Source organism: Styela clava, chromosome 6 (genome assembly GCF_964204865.1).
Source record: "Styela clava chromosome 6, kaStyClav1.hap1.2, whole genome shotgun sequence".
Taxonomy (NCBI): Eukaryota; Metazoa; Chordata; class Ascidiacea; order Stolidobranchia; family Styelidae; genus Styela; species Styela clava.
Window position 1 is genome coordinate 14,789,402 of NC_135255.1, and position 15,876 is coordinate 14,805,277.

At 34.6% G+C, this 15,876-nt stretch overlaps 3 protein-coding genes across 4 annotated transcripts; 1 reads left to right on the forward strand and 2 right to left on the reverse strand.

Annotated features, from left to right (window-relative positions):
* Positions 1-1,034: 1,034 nt before the first annotated feature.
* LOC120330930 (alpha-N-acetylgalactosaminide alpha-2,6-sialyltransferase 3-like) lies at positions 1,035-3,872 on the reverse strand. Its single transcript, XM_039397921.2, has 2 exons — positions 3,717-3,872; positions 1,035-3,066 (listed from the first exon to the last, which is right to left on the reverse strand). The coding sequence occupies exon 2, from the start codon at positions 3,004-3,006 to the stop codon at positions 2,056-2,058; it is 951 nt and encodes a 316-aa protein (XP_039253855.2). The 5' UTR covers positions 3,007-3,066; positions 3,717-3,872; the 3' UTR covers positions 1,035-2,055.
* Positions 3,873-4,007: 135 nt separating this feature from the next.
* LOC120330928 (actin-related protein 6-like) lies at positions 4,008-13,763 on the forward strand. Of its 2 annotated transcripts, XM_039397917.2 has the most exons (9): positions 4,008-4,217; positions 4,450-4,636; positions 4,995-5,141; positions 10,456-10,568; positions 10,970-11,066; positions 11,315-11,452; positions 11,525-11,693; positions 11,803-11,941; positions 12,124-13,763. In XM_039397917.2, the coding sequence occupies exons 1-9, from the start codon at positions 4,144-4,146 to the stop codon at positions 12,254-12,256; spliced, it is 1,197 nt and encodes a 398-aa protein (XP_039253851.2). In that variant the 5' UTR covers positions 4,008-4,143; the 3' UTR covers positions 12,257-13,763. The 2 variants fall into 2 exon arrangements, with proteins under 2 accessions (XP_039253851.2, XP_039253852.2); XM_039397918.2 differs by lacking the exon at positions 11,315-11,452.
* Positions 12,025-15,540, reverse strand: LOC120330929 (uncharacterized). Its single transcript, XM_039397919.2, has 8 exons — positions 15,252-15,540; positions 14,759-14,924; positions 14,326-14,424; positions 13,899-13,976; positions 13,537-13,691; positions 12,956-13,085; positions 12,674-12,782; positions 12,025-12,475 (listed from the first exon to the last, which is right to left on the reverse strand). The coding sequence occupies exons 1-8, from the start codon at positions 15,359-15,361 to the stop codon at positions 12,336-12,338; spliced, it is 987 nt and encodes a 328-aa protein (XP_039253853.2). The 5' UTR covers positions 15,362-15,540; the 3' UTR covers positions 12,025-12,335.
* Positions 15,541-15,876: the final 336 nt, after the last annotated feature.

Here is a 15,876-nt window from a genome sequence, read left to right on the forward strand (position 1 = left end):
TGCGTAGCACGTAGTTTTGAAACATCTTTACAGACGCCATACAGGGTCCAATTCCTGAAGTGGATTTTACATCCGATTAAACTCGACACACACATCCCATATGCGGTAGAGTAGATACAATGGTGAATAACCAGAAATGAATATAAAGGGCATGCTCCTTGGACCATTATAGTTTCTAACAAAAGCGGTACCATACAGTACTAGTTTTTTATTATCAAGAAATATTTACACTTCGACAAACCAAGCTTGTCATGTCATATTCTAATCCTATGGTCGAAAGCGCTTCTGCGGAATCTTTTGAATAATAATAATGATCTTTATGAATAGGTAATTAAGCGTACCAAACTCTCTCTAATAAGAGTGATCATGATCATACAGTTAAATGCTCCATTATGCGTGGACAGTGCACACTCTTAACATTTTTCTTTGGTAATAAACTGGGTTGGCCCTGACTGGGTGCTGGTCAGCTGACCTGACTTTTATGGGAGTCATTGCAGTAGGCCTACATAATAATAAGACAAGTGCTGGCGTAATAATTGAAATTTTAGCACCCCTCAGACATTTTTACTCTGATTTTAGGGCATGGTGGTAAACAGCTCGTTTTCGTGGTTTTGTTCGCTATTTCTCAGTTTTTAGTTCTGCTTACAAAATAAAGTTAGTTGAGCTCGATGGTCTTTTGCCTTCAAAAGAGTTTCGGTTTTGTTGCAGTTATAAAGAATTAGTACCGATAAATTCGCGATCGGCTGCCCTTATTATTGCCAAACTCTTTTTACGGACACTGGAGAAATCTTCCAGCCCAGATATTTATTGAATATTTGAAAATTCGTGGTCATACATGTAGTCAGTTTCCATTTGTATGCGCGTACAATAATTTTAAAAGTGAAGGTTTTCAGAAAGGTCATAGGATATGTGGATAATCACAGCCAAGTAGAAGCCCCCTAGAACACTAACATTGCCTAATCGTCTCCCCAAGACATAGTGGACCACTCACAAAATACCTCATTAATGCGCAAGACTAGGTCACGTTCATACAAAATTTTATCATGATTAGTTAGAAATGTATTTCAGGACAATCAATTCCATGCACCAAACTAATAAAAATAATAGAACACACACAATGAACAATTATTAAATACGATTAGATAATAAACATTGTATATCGTAAATCAGTAAAATCTATAACCATAATGACAGTATCAACGCAAGAAATTATACCGAGTGAAACAAAATAGTAAATATGTAATGCACCATGATTTTATTTCATTATGACTATGAGGTATTATCTTTCGATGCACATATGGATTGTGATTGCATAGTTGGCACAGAAATTTATATGACAAATTAAGACAATATTTAAAAAATACATCTTGAAGAAGTCAAAGAAATCACAAAAAATAAATAATTGAACAGGGTTGAATTGAAAAAAACAAGCACTTCTTGAGGTTAATTGTAGGATAATAAGCGAAGTAAATCCAGCATAAATCAAAATTTTCACAGGGTAAACGATTATAAATCTCTGAATAAAACCACATATAAACAGTGAAGTGCACAACAGTGATATTAAAGGTATTCATAGCTAATACAATGTGAATAGTTGAGATTGCTCATGGTTACATACGTCTACATGTATTCGTATTTCTATCTACAACATATTGAAATACAAAACTGCTTGAAACACAGATGCCTGACACATGGTTAGGGTAACCTGAATATAAATAGATATCCCAAGTGAGGAGATTCAGCCGGTCCGCATCGCTTCTATAGAACTGTCTCACAGAATTTTATGAGATCAGTGAATCAGTTAGCATTGCTAAAAAAACATGTAACAGAACCGGCCGAAAAATATAGCTTTTGTGATGGAACCGGCTGACAAAAAATTTGAATCCCACCACTGGGTATTCATAAAAAGACATTCATTTAAAACAGTTAGAAGCTTGTTGCGACCAAAGTATCTATGAAAGCAATTAGGTATGAAACTTCGTTAACACACACTCAATTATGAAACAATTCCATACAAGAAGGAATCTTCGGCAGCTGTACAGTTCATTCATTTCACTATTTTAAGTCCCACTCAGGATGGTGAAAAAATATATTTTTCCACGATTTAGCCCACTTTTTGTATACTCTTTTCTCAGTGAGAAATCGATGTGCACCAGCTCTTGCATATTCATGTGTTCTATAAGTAGAACACTGATTAGTGCCTTTTTTATAATAGTGATATGGGACATCTTTAAACAATTTAACTAGCTGTTTTTCACAGTAATCATCTTCTACCATTCCATAAATATGGATTTGCTTGCATATATCTTTAGCAAATAAAATACTGAACCACCCAGTTGACAAATATGCTCCAGATTTCATACGATTTTTTCCAGTTTCTATTTCGAAGCGATTGTCTGCATCTTTAACTCTATTTTGACTCAAAACATGAAGATTGATATCAGGATTTTGTTTCACGATGTCTTTTAAGTGTCTATTTGTTATTTTTCCCGGTTCCAAATTCTTCTTCGGACCCCAAACCAGAAACAAGGCATTTGCAACTTCTTCTGGAGTTATTCGTGCATAATTTTTGACATCTACAACTGATGAATGAGCAAATATTCTGTATGTTGTTTTTGACCCAACGTCTTCTTCAAATGTTGCAGTGGGTGCATTGTTCATTCTCAAAACACAATCATGACTATCTATTTCTATCCCAGCTTTGCTGTCGAGCATTGTACCGGCACTGCTTACTAATGCACATGAATTGCACAATATTGGAAATGTACTTCTACCATTAAACCGAATGAAATCTTGATTGAAATCAGTTTTGAAGACTGCTCTATTGATTGGCGTAGCATTTACATAATTATCATCATCGCTTTTTTGAAGTTGTATGGAGTATCGTACAGGCGATTTTGAGATGTTACTATAATACAATATGCCTGCTAACAAAAGCAAAGATGTCACTATAATAAATATCTTCCTATGTCTGAAGATGAACACGTTGCAATTCTGGAACAGCATGATTTTATTTTCAACACAATGTTCCCATGTAACCACACAGAATCTTCACCTTTTCAATGCCTAAACGTATATGATACGAAAAATTATTTGAAATGACTCAGAAATCACCACAAAATCAATGAAATATAGCCTCTATACTGTATGTAACAGACCAAATTGGACTTGGCTGAACAGTAAAAAGAGCACAAACAATAGATTACTGCATTATGGAATGTCGTACACTTCGCAGACATACAGCTATAACTACCGGTAAGTGTCCACACACTGTTGCTTCATCAGTAAGTACTCTCCATACAGCCATAATTCAGTAATTAGTTGAGGAATCAGGATCTTGTTATAAGGTTTTTTATTTAATTTTTCCATTGAAGTGTCAAACTTTTATTAATGTTGACTTCGCCTGTTAAAAATCCTTTCCCACCAGACGATAGATAAATTAGTTGAAATCCGACATGTTACAAAAAAGGTCCATGCACAAGCCAAACACACAACGAAAATAAACATCTGAACATGATAATCATTCAAAAAAGTATTAATTTACATGGGTAATCAGACCTCGCTACCGGTACTGTACCTACAGACCTATGCCACTGATTATAAGTTAACAGGATCCCTCTGAGTGAATCGACTATAACAGACGGCAATATCAAGAAGTGCTGAGGTGTGCATGTACCTGATGTCAGGATAATTTTGTCAGTAAATTAACAACTTACCGAAACAATTACAGGTTATCTTTTATTTCTCTGGATAGTGATATAGTTACGGTTAACGCATTTCAATTTGAAGTCGGCTGTCCTCCGACCCCAGCTTCGTCTTGGCAAGTGTGAAACGTGAATTTGCTTGACGCGACAAACACAGAGCTCTGTATTTTGCAGATTACAATTCTGAATACTTGATGAAAATATTCCGTTAAAACGATCAGCAATCTACCGCATGAGTACTAATAAATTTTTTTTTATGAAGATTGAGAATTGTGTTAGACGAAATAGCAAAGTTATCGGTGAAAAAATAGCACGCAGCAATCCACAATAGCAGGGTTAAATTCAACATTTTTTTCATCAACTATTGCGCGCTTCGCGGTCATCTTCTCGTAAACAATCTTTCAAAGTGCGTTCGATACGAGTGCAGTAGATTTTAAGCATGGAAAAACAAAATACTGTTGTTCTGGATATTGGAGCATGTAACTTAAAAATTGGCACTGACGATGGAATTCGGTAAGCTGGGAAACTCTTTATTTCTGTGATGCATTATATTCATTTTTATAATTTTTTCATATTAACTGAATAATGCTCTAGGAATCTGGGAATAGCTATCATCTGAAGTAATTCCTCAAACAGAAATAAAACTAGAATTTATAGATGAGCACAGTGACCCAAGTTTCGTGCCTAGCTGTATCTTGCAGCCTTCTGCAATGAATTACATCTATGTATTTATTTTAAATTTAAGAAACATCCCAAACTGCATCTTCAAATCAAAAATGGAAAGGAGGAAATCATTCATTTCAGGCCAGATTGATAGCTGCAAAGATCATTCTGGTCTTTTCTACCTTCTCCCTTTTCAGAAAGGATATCTTGTGAATTGGGATGTCCAGAAACAAGTTTGGGATTATGCTTTTGGAAAAGATGTATTGAATGTGAGAAAGACTTTAAAGCTTGTGCACATTTTTTTAAAATGAATTCATGTTTTTGATCTACGGTATTTCGTATTTATCAAAATTTTAGTTAGCTGAAATTAGTTTAAATTCCACCATGTTGCAAAAATGACATCACACAAAGCGGAAATTCAGGATTTTTCAACATGCAATATAAAAATATTGCATACTATAATCTCATTTTTCGATATAGAATATCAGTAAATAAAGTTTCGAGCACATGCAGTAGCATCGGGAATACAATCAATATCGATGGAGAGAGATAAACATTTCGTTTTGTATGATTCAGATCTTTTTGACCAACCAATGCATTGCTAATCCCATTTCTTTTATTTTTCAGTTGAAGCCTGCAGATACCTCAATCATATTGACAGAACCGCATTTTAATTTTCCTACAATACAAGAGGCAATGAATGAAATATTCTTCGAAGAATACGAATTTCAAAGTATTCTAAGGACGAACGCAACTACATTGTCATATAGAAAAGTATGTTGTTGGATTATATTTGTATCACTTTTGTCAACAAACCCTTTACGAAGAGTCATATTCTCGATAATTAAGCCACATTGCCTACCAGTGTTCACTATTAGCGCACTTTTTTGCGAAAATTGCGAAGCACTTTCGCAACTTTTTTTAGGGACTGCGAAATAGCACTTTTTTCCGATTTTGAAGAGAAATAGCACTTTTTTCCGATTTTGAATGGAATAAAAATTCAAAGTTAACAAATATTTTCGAGTATTAAGTTGACAAATAAGTAACATACTGGTACTTTTGTAACTCAATTCTGCATATCATAACGATATTTACCGGAATTCTAACCTATGAGATGCAGACATAGGAGATAAAGCTTTTGCATTAACGGCAAAATTCTTGTTTATAATATGACTATTATACAAGCACAGGGATTCCGCTTCTCCCGCAAAAAAACGCTCCCGGGGCGTTTCTTTGAACGAGAGTGGTCATGTGACTATCAATGATATCGATGAATTCAAAATGACTATAAAAAGTGTTAGTAAGGTGTTATAGTCGCTTTGGATGAATTGTGACCAAACTGCACGATTTTCAAATCAGACGAAACTTTTAGCAGCATGTCACAGATTTGCAAAATCAACAAATTCACATTAAGTGCCATTTTATTGTAATCACAATGTTGAAAGGAGGTGGCATTTTCCGTAATTTTGCGATATTTACACAACTATTTCTCATTGATATGCGAGGAGGGGTGGGCAAAATTCAATATATTTTTAAATCGAATATTTTTAAGGAGTACCGAATAAACGTGGTGGAAACATTAAAAAATCGGCAACAAAGCCTTTTTACTGGTTAATTCCGTTGTAATCTCTAATTGTTCTCGTCACCGATCGTTTTGGCGGCGATATCCAGGTTTTGGGTAATCTATATTCCCGCCCTCTCTTTTTTACAAATATGAATTCTTGTGGGTCGGCGGACATCGAAGTTTTATATTTCGGGTTTACCCGTTCATTCACATCGGCAACAGCTGTTGAAGACATTGAGGACTCAAATTAACATTTGCGCTGGCTTTAATATTACCTATCAAGATTTGTAAATTTACCGTCCCAATTTTATGCAATGGTAATATTATTGTCCATACCGTGATGCAGATATTTATTAAGAGTAAGACGATAATTAACTTTCTCATGTATTTCTATGGTGATAAACTTCGCAAATCTGAAATTGTGCCAATCCTGAATGTTGATTTGAAATAGTGATTGAATAATTCGGCTATAAAGGCATTTCTGCGTGGTCATAAGACGAGATGACGTTAATGAACAGCACTTCTTTCACAGGATATTTTACGTATGCGACTTAATGCTAAAAAGATTGGGCTCGAGTGCTTTTTTTTCGAGTGCTGGAGTGCCTAATAGAGGTCAGGCGCTAATTGTAACTAATTTCCTCAAGTTTCAACGTGTTTTCAACAAAACAATACCCCGGCGATAATTATAGCTAAAATGTTACCGAGCAATTCACAATTTTATTTATGGAATTTGCAAATTCACCAGTTTCTTGACGATTTTGATATTGTCACGCCCTAATTATTAGTGCAAAAAATACTCCCCTTCTTCCGTGGCGGTTTGACGGGTTCTTTGTTCCATTCTTCAGAAAGTTCTGACACGGGGGATATAGAATACTGAATCCGGAGGGTTGAATCCCTGTCCACTTACTGGTGATTTTCCGTTTTGAAATGCGTGAAACATTCTCTATTTTAAATTAAATGACGTTTCGCGGGCTAGAGTTCTCCCCGAAAATGATGTGTTCCAGAGGTTAGTTAGACGATAGATAAAACATTTAATTAATAATTTTCGTGAGGCCCCGTTTTCAAAAATACAAAGTTATATCGCAAAAAAATGCGTTATGATACATTTGGAATGAAACATTATTTACCGTGAATTCAGATCACATGTTACTCTCCATGACACCCGGTATCCGAAAAATACAGTTGTATCTCGAAAAATGTGTTTTGTTACATTTAAAATAAAACATTTTTGCGATTAATTTAGATCATATTTTGCTTTTCACGACCCCCGTTTCCGAAAATACAAGGTTATATCGCGAAAATGTGTTTTGTTACATTTAAAATAAAACATTTTTGCGATTAATTTAGATCATATTTTACTTTTCAGGACACCCGTTTTCGAAAATACAAGGTTATATCGCAAAATGTGTTTTGTTACATTTAAAATAAAACATTTTTGCAATTAATTTAGATCATATTTTGCTCTTCACGACACCCGTTTTCGAAAATACAAGGTTATATCGCGAAAATGTGTTTTGTTACATTTAAAATAAAACATTTTTGCGATTAATTTAGATCATATTTTACTTTTCAGGACACCCGTTTTCGAAAATACAAGGTTATATCGCAAAATGTGTTTTGTTACATTTAAAATAAAACATTTTTGCAATTAATTTAGATCAAATTTTACCTTTCACGGCAACCCGTTTCCGAAAATACAAAGTTATATCACAAAAAATGCGTTTTGTTACATTTATTTTGCATTCCCAATAAAATACATATTTTCCCTAATTAAGGTCGTCGATGAATCTGTTCCTGTCGTTCAAGCTCGACACACGTTTGGACGAGTGTGGGGCGGTTTTTTGGTCGACGATAAATTAAAAAGTTGCCACATGTTATTTGTATAACGATAATAACTGAAAATTAAGATTTCATAATAGAAGTTAATTTGTCTCAAGATGGTATTTTACGATTCCTGCCCACAGAAAATAAACACGCTGACAGGCTTGGTTATAATTGATATTCGTTTAATTTATTTTACACTATTAATTAATAAACGCGCCACACCAATTGCGACCATATAAATTGCAGTCGCATCGGTATGGACTGTATGTTTTTGGCGCTCTCACATTAATAATAATTTTCAACAAAACAATACCCCGACGGTCATTAAAGCTGAATTCGTTACCGAATAATTCGCAATTTTATTTACGGAATTTGCAATTTCAAGATCTCACTTGACGATTTTGATGATGTCATGCCCTAATTATTACTGCTTAAATGCCTCAAAATACAACAAATGTAATCATTTTCGACGATAACAGGCGCAACAATTCGTAAACGAGCCGTTATAACGAAATTCGCGATTGATTTTACCTCTCTCTTGTTTACAATTTTAACATCCCGCCGGTCATGTATGGTCGAATAAAATGTTCACATATTCGAAACATGACTTGGCCAAGGATGGAAGGGATCACTAAAGAGCTAATAGAAAGTACATACGCGAGGGTATGATATTGATATCGAGAATATTTGTGAGCATATCACAGGACGGAAATATTTTGCACCCGGCTGTTTATTGGCAGAACAACGATACGCTAAAGTTAATTGATCGAATACAGGGAAGTATTGTCTTCATGTTGTCTTTCTTAAATAATAACTTTTTCAATAAATGTTCATTTTACTTTTGCGTCTTTATTATATGTCTGGTTTTCATTTATTTTAAATTCGAAATTGTCCGAAATACTCCAACAGGTGTATAGGTACAATAATAATAGTACTTACCAAAGTACCTACCAGGGAAGTTTAATACACACGATGTGTAAAGGGCGTCGTAACTCCCGTTTATTAATTATAAATTTTTTTACATTCTGCTTAAAAAACAACGGCAGTCATCTCACGTAACTCTCGCGATCAAATCTTTTTCGTTTTGTATGGCATCGTCTTGGCGACGAATTTATTGCCGACTGAATTTTAATTGTGTTTTAGGTTAGTTAATTTCTGTTTGTTGGTTTCTAAACTTTACAAACTTGGGTAGCAATTACTATTAATGTGAGATTTGTGCATATGAACGATTGAATATCGCGACTGGATGTCCGATATCTGAGAATGCGTAATTCTCTTTCAACATTAATTTTCAGAATATCAGCGTTCATGTGGTCGAATAAAAATTATTTATCAAATGGATTGGTATTTCGAGACACTCTCAAAATTAGTTGGGATCCATTATCCTATCATTCGTTTATTTTTTAATATTCATGTTTTTCTCAAGAATCACCCTCGTTATATTTAGTGTACCTTCGCAAAAGAAAACTCTTTGATGTCATCGTTCCTATTAGTGTAATTGAAATATATGGAAACCTCGCAAGTGGCGTTGTGATGCGAATATTTGATACTAGGTCAGCAACATTACAAAGAGTGCTATTTATGAATGCTGAAAGTACATGACATTACTAAACATTTTGCCAATATATGATGTTTTCTGCCCGATTTAAACTAACTCGCACGCAAACCAAGGCACGTGGACATTTAAAAATTACTTGTCTTTGGGTAAGCTCTGAAATAGTATAATATAAATGTAAATGAGAAATTAGGTCACGCTAGCTCACGAAACGGGAGGATTTTCAAAGTGATCTTGTGTAATATTTCGGAGAAAAAGTTTGAAAAGAAAGTAGGTCAACATATCTCCTAAAACAGGGGAGTATCCTGCATAATATTTCGGAGGGAACGTAGGTTAACCTATCTTTTAAAACAGCGGGTGGCGACTTTCAAAGTGGTTCAAAATCACAAATTAATAATTATCATATTAGGTTTAGGGATGAATCGAAAAGTTGAATTTCCAGCGCACCTAACCCTAATTAGTTGATTGCTATTTATATTTGGGGGGGGGGGGGGGATTATTTTGCACCGGATTTGTACAAACGATCCACCCTGTAACTAATATGGTTTCCAGTCGGCCTGGTGTCTGTTAGATGGAAGGAGTAACAAATGTGAAAGTCTTTGCTGTTTACGCGAATAAGCAACTGACACCGTGATACATTGCATGAAAGTTTTGTCCGCTGCAGGTGTTAGCAGATGTCATTTCGTTGCCGATGAATTGGCTTGTTTTAATTAAACATGAATTCGCTTAAAGGGAACTCGTTAACGAAAAGGCTTCTCTTTAATTCATAATATTAACCGGAGGAGCGCTTTTTCGAGTATCTATGCCGTTTTAAATGGGTTATATGAAAGGCTAGGGCCCCTAACTTGTTAAAATGGGCAAAAGCACTTTCGCACTTTTTTTTTGGACTGCGAAGCACTTTCGCACTCATAATTTGCTTAGAGTTAACACTGTTGCCTACCCAATTTATCTCACACTGGATGAGATGACAGGCTTTGAACTCGAGATTTGTAACCTGCAGTGTCAATATAGTTCATCTAACGCTGTAATCAGTAGGCCATCCCGCTTGCATATTATATGTGCTAAATCAAATACCATAAGATTTTAATTCCAATACTAACAGCTCTTGTGATAAAAAGTAAATATGTCTTGATGATCATTTTTAGTATGAAGAAGAATTTCCGTTAGAGAACTGTTGTATAATCGTCGATGCCGGGTATTCATTCACACACATTGTTCCTTATCATGCAGGAAAGAAAATTACAAGTGCACTTTGCAGGTATACCAGGTTTTTAGCAATTTTAGGATAGAAGAAGTCATTTTTTTTTTGTTGCTCCAATAAAAAGGGATTAAATTGTGCATGCAGCATTTAGATTCTAGCTATCCTTACTGTGATATGTCAAAAACCAATTGAGTAATTGATTTCATGAGGGGAAACCTGGCCACCTCACGGAGAGAAGAATGGATGTCTTGTATAATCTCTAGCAACTATTGTTGTTTGGTTAACTACAAAATCACCAATATTAACAGTACTCTGAAAACTAAATCTGTTTTTTTTTTTTACCTAGTAAAATTGTGTGTTGGTTTTAATTTCTCTTATTTCAAAAAAAAAACGAGTCGGAAAATATTACTTAAATTCATAGAAAAAAAAACATTAAAATGATATGTTTCTATTTGCAGAATTGATGTTGGTGGGAAATTACTGACAAATCATTTGAAAGAAATAATTTCATATCGACAATTACAAGTTATGGATGAAACCTATGTAATGAACCAGGTAATTTATTGTTGAACTAAAAGTTCTTGACAAATTCATCCCTCATCGGTTGGTGCACTACGTTTAGGTTGTTTGCCATTGCAATTCTTCACCCTACCTACGTGGATTCAATCCCTCAACTACTCGTATTTATAGCATCCTCCCCATAAGTACATGCAACTGATATGATTAATTGGTCAACTTTACCCAATCGGGGGAGGAAATACAGTTTAATTTTAAAAACATCATACCTAACAAAAAAATTACAGGTGAAAGAAGACTCATGTCATATAAGTATGGATTTTTTTAAAGATATGGAAAAATCAAAACTAAAGGGAGATGCAAATCCATTGCTTTGTGAATATGTACTTCCTGATTATACGCATATCCACAGAGGATTTATAAAAGTAAGTCTTACAGCAAAGTCGCCAATATCGTCGGTGAAATTGTGTCAAACAGCAATGTTGAATACCTTTCAGAAAAAGGGAGCAGGTAGTGAAAAAAGTAGCAAAACTCAAGAGCAGACCATCAGATTAGCAGGCGAAAGAATATCTGTACCAGAGGTGCTGTTCCATCCATCCGACATTGGCATACCTCAAATGGGAATTCCTGAAGCAATCGTCCACAGCATTGAAAAATGTCCTGAAGGTAGGTATAATGTAAAATGAATGGACATGACTGAACGAAACAGGAGGGCTGTACAGTCTTTTTATTCCTGTCTGTGTCAATATTTTATGATCTTTTCTCGATGTTACAGAACTTCGTCCACACATGTATAGAAATATAGTTTTAACGGGAGGAAGCTGCAACTTTAAAAATTCCAAGGAGAGAGTTGAAAGAGAAGTCAGAAGTTTGACACCGTCACTGTATAAAGTCAGAGTTACAATGTCAGACAGGTGGGTGATTTAATAATTTTTGGAACAGAAGAATTGTACTACATCACTAACTTCAGATGCCCCCATTAACCGAAATGTGAGACTTTTTGTGTGTCACAGAATTTTATTTGAATGAACAATATATATTCTAAAAAATAAATACAAAATGTATCGGCTGATTTTGATCCATTTACCATCCACAGACCTCAAGAGTATGCATGTGCAGGAGGGCTGGCATGGTCAACAGCAGATCATTTTCGAGAACATCTTCTTACATTAGAAGAATATCAGGAGGCCGGTCAGAGTGCTTGTCAACGACAGTTCATTGACATCTGAGAGGTAGGAGTCATCCTTTCACATTGAGATGAAATCGTCTTTCAAATGGTTCAACCGTTGGTTGGTTGTCTTCTTGCTGTCATGATAAGAAATCGACAACTTCTTCAAGTTCTCGTTGCCTTGCTTCACCATGGGCCCATCGATCTTCTGCCAACCTTGGACTTATATTCCATTTATCGTGATAGATACGGAGACCACAGGTTGGACACATTTTGCCATCTGTTGAATGCAACAAACCAAAACTGGTTAATAAATACTATTTGGTAATCAGATAAAAAAAATGAATAGCTAAAAGCTAAAATTATTTAAAAAATAAATGTGAATTCCAGGTTAAACATGACCTAATTTAGAATTTATTCTTTCATAATAGAATATAAACAATTATACAATTCTGACCAGTCACTGTTCATTACTCACTTTCAAATGGAGGTGTTTTCATGTAGGCATCCATACATCCGTGGTGATACAAATGGCCACAATACACTCTTTCTATGTATTTATCATCTTTTCCATCCTTGATAATATCCTAAATGAATTTAAACTATCAATTACTGAGTGAGAGTGTACAATCTATCATAAGGGAGGTTGTTACGGTAGTAAACCTAAATTGTTCACCATATCATAATAATCCAATGGGAACCTCACAGAAAATTTTTAATAGCCTCGGTTAAATATACAAGCTAACATAAATTGACTCACGGCTGGATTCTCTGGTAATGATTGTTTGCCACACATTGGACAACATTCCTGCGGAAATCTTTTACAGCATTTCTTTATTAAAAATTCCATTGTTTTTTTTAAATGAGGTTCTGCTTTGAAAGGGAGAGCTCTAGAAACACAAGAGAAAAATACTATAAAAATTCAACAGTAATTTCAGTTTTTCTTCACTCTTTACATTATAAAAGAATATGATTTTCCTCAGAAAAAAAGATAATGGATTATTCTCTGTTTGATAAGGTTATATTTCATTGAGAGGTGCTGTTTTTATTTATTTCCATAATACTACCTCGTCCAAGCATCCTTGTAGCAAAGAAAAAGTACAGCTCTAAATTTAAAAGTAAACAAGGAGAAAGAACCCCAGTAGAGAATAGGACCGCGTATTTTGGAGCATTGCATCCATGAAATTAAAATATATGAATGTTTCCTTTATTGACTTTATTCATTCTTTCAAAGGGTATTTTATCACTCTATAACCTAAAAGTTTGAGGCGCTGGAATAAATTTTCTGAAAATACTAGATCTTGTGTAAAAGTAGTTAAGTAGCTCTGCCCTAGGACATACTTAGGATTTTTCTTCAATGGAGGCTCAGTTGCCTGACGAGCATATTCTTTCGCTTGTGATATGAAATAGTAAACCATAGGACCAGGAAAATTATGATCTTCTATGCTTAGTTTAACTGGTTCTTCTGGATAATTGTTGGGTATTGTTGCTTGAATCTATGAAGAATATTTGAGTTACACTAACTGTTATTCTGCGTTGTTCGAATTAAACTAGCAATGACAATGCAATATGTTTTTAATAACTGTGCTTTAAAAATAAATATTATATTGTGTTGCGTGTTAATTATATCCCCAAATTAGCTGAAACGTTATGGCTGGTATTGGTCTCTGTTAAAGAGAAATTTTGATACCGATCAATACTACCTTCAAAAAATAGTTTCCTTGCGTAGCTTTTACTTGTATCATTCCTTTCTTCTGTTTAACTTTATCCGAATCACATTCCTAAACACAGAAAATACATGTGAGATATGGAGACCATATTTTTTTAGGGGTTAGTATATTTGCCTGACACTTCGCTTTAGTGTAAAGACTGGTTTTCTGATCCTTAGATTATCAAGAGTGCGTAGCACAATATGTTATAATGTATGGTTCTTCAAACTGGGGGTTGTGGTAAAATCCTGTTTGATACTAACATATGGTGAAACAAAATTATTTTTATTTAATCACATAATCTTTGAGTACAATTTTTTCTCTTGGAAGTTAATGAAGCCGTCATTTGATTGTTACACTTTTAGTCACACAGACGGTTGAGAAAAGTATAACATAAATTCAAGAAGGGCTTAATATTCACCTCCAAAATATTTTTCTTTATTGATGCCCATTCCTCTCTGCATGGGAGCAATGGATTGTCATCAAGAAATTGTTGTAGAAATTTCAAAATTAATATTATCTGAAACATGAAGGAATATTGAAATTTTAAAATAAATTGGAGTGTACGAAGACATTGCTACAAAACATAACACAGAGGAGTTGCCCACACATCATACTACGAGTACACTTCTCTAATCGAATGAATCATTACATTTGTTTATATAAACTGAATGTTGAAAAAAAATCTATGAAACAGGAGAAAAATCGATCAGGCTTGAATAAACTCAAAGCTTTTATTGGTTTCGGTCAAAAATTTCAAGCACAATGCCCAACTCTGGAAACTTCAAAACTGTGCCCACAGGTCTTACGAATATACTGAACACAAAATATCAATCGAATACCGCAAAACAAACCTGTTTTCTTCCAATATGTTTCTTTGCTTCTTTATCACAAATTGAGGTAATCATGTTCACCAGAGAAGGAGAGAAAACTTTGCTTTTTACTTCAATGAGAATCGGTTCGTTTGGATAGTCAGCTGGAAACTGTAGGCATGCTGTCAATTGTTTGTATTTTGTTTTTCTGAGAAATACAAGAGACAAATAATTAAGGGATATAGGTATAGGATTAATTATGTAAAAGTGGATCACATTATCACTGTCATATGGTTTTTATGATCATCACTACAATTTGATCAAGGTTACTCCCTGTACCACCAAGCTTGGAATAAAGAATTGGTTAAATATTTTTCCCCTATACTGTGCAAGAACTGGAACAGATTATTGGCACAAATCCTCGAAATTTTTTAGGTAAAAAAATAGAAGCTGCTACTGTGATTTACATATTTATCTGGAGCTAGGATAATATCAGTATGAAAATCTATCAAACAAGCACTTGTTGTTTACTCACATGAGTTTTACACTGACAAGATTTTTATGACAAGAGATTAATTCGCTTCCAGGAACTTTAATTTGAAGAATTTTCTTGATTTCTTCCAATTCTTGATGGATTAAATCCATATCGGTACCTACTAGTAGTACTTTGGCTGAATTGATCGATGGCTACTCTTCAATACAGAATGTCAGTTCATGAAAGTCCAGATCAGCAACAAATTTTGGAGATTAAAATCAGAATACAGTCAACCTTCCAACTAAATGTGGAACACCAGCAGATCCCCCTTCAGTGTTAAATAATCGAACACAATATCGACACCTACTGCCTAATTTAAGATAATCTAATAAGACACAAGGTGGCGTGAGGCGTCAGGTAATTTAACCACCCCAAAAAATAATTTAATAATCTGATTGGTGACGCAACAACACAAAAGAAAAATACGTAACTAAAGTCTCCGGTCTTTATTTGAACTTAGACTTCAAAAAGTGCTGGTGGTATGTGCTCTTACGCCTTACGGCAGAGTTTCCCAAACTGTTTGAGACTGTTTTTTTTTACGGACCCTCATCCTATGTCGTCTTTTGACAAAATGAAACTCATGGCAATCGTAATTAATTTCGTTTCATGCCCCTTTCTTGCGGCA

Coding starts and splice junctions, on each gene's coding strand:
- LOC120330930 (XM_039397921.2), bottom strand. CDS start 3,006: ATGCTGTTCCAGAATTGCAACGTGTTCATCTTCAGACATAGGAAGATA.
- LOC120330928 (XM_039397917.2), top strand. CDS start 4,144: ATGGAAAAACAAAATACTGTTGTTCTGGATATTGGAGCATGTAACTTA. Junction 11,453..11,524: donor TCCACAGAGGATTTATAAAA/GTAAGTCTTACA, acceptor AATACCTTTCAG/AAAAAGGGAGCAGGTAGTGA. Junction 11,694..11,802: donor CATTGAAAAATGTCCTGAAG/GTAGGTATAATG, acceptor TCGATGTTACAG/AACTTCGTCCACACATGTAT.
- LOC120330929 (XM_039397919.2), bottom strand. CDS start 15,361: ATGGATTTAATCCATCAAGAATTGGAAGAAATCAAGAAAATTCTTCAA. Junction 13,977..14,325: donor TAAAGAAAAATATTTTGGAG/GTGAATATTAAG, acceptor TTCTGTGTTTAG/GAATGTGATTCGGATAAAGT. Junction 12,476..12,673: donor GAAAACACCTCCATTTGAAA/GTGAGTAATGAA, acceptor TGCATTCAACAG/ATGGCAAAATGTGTCCAACC.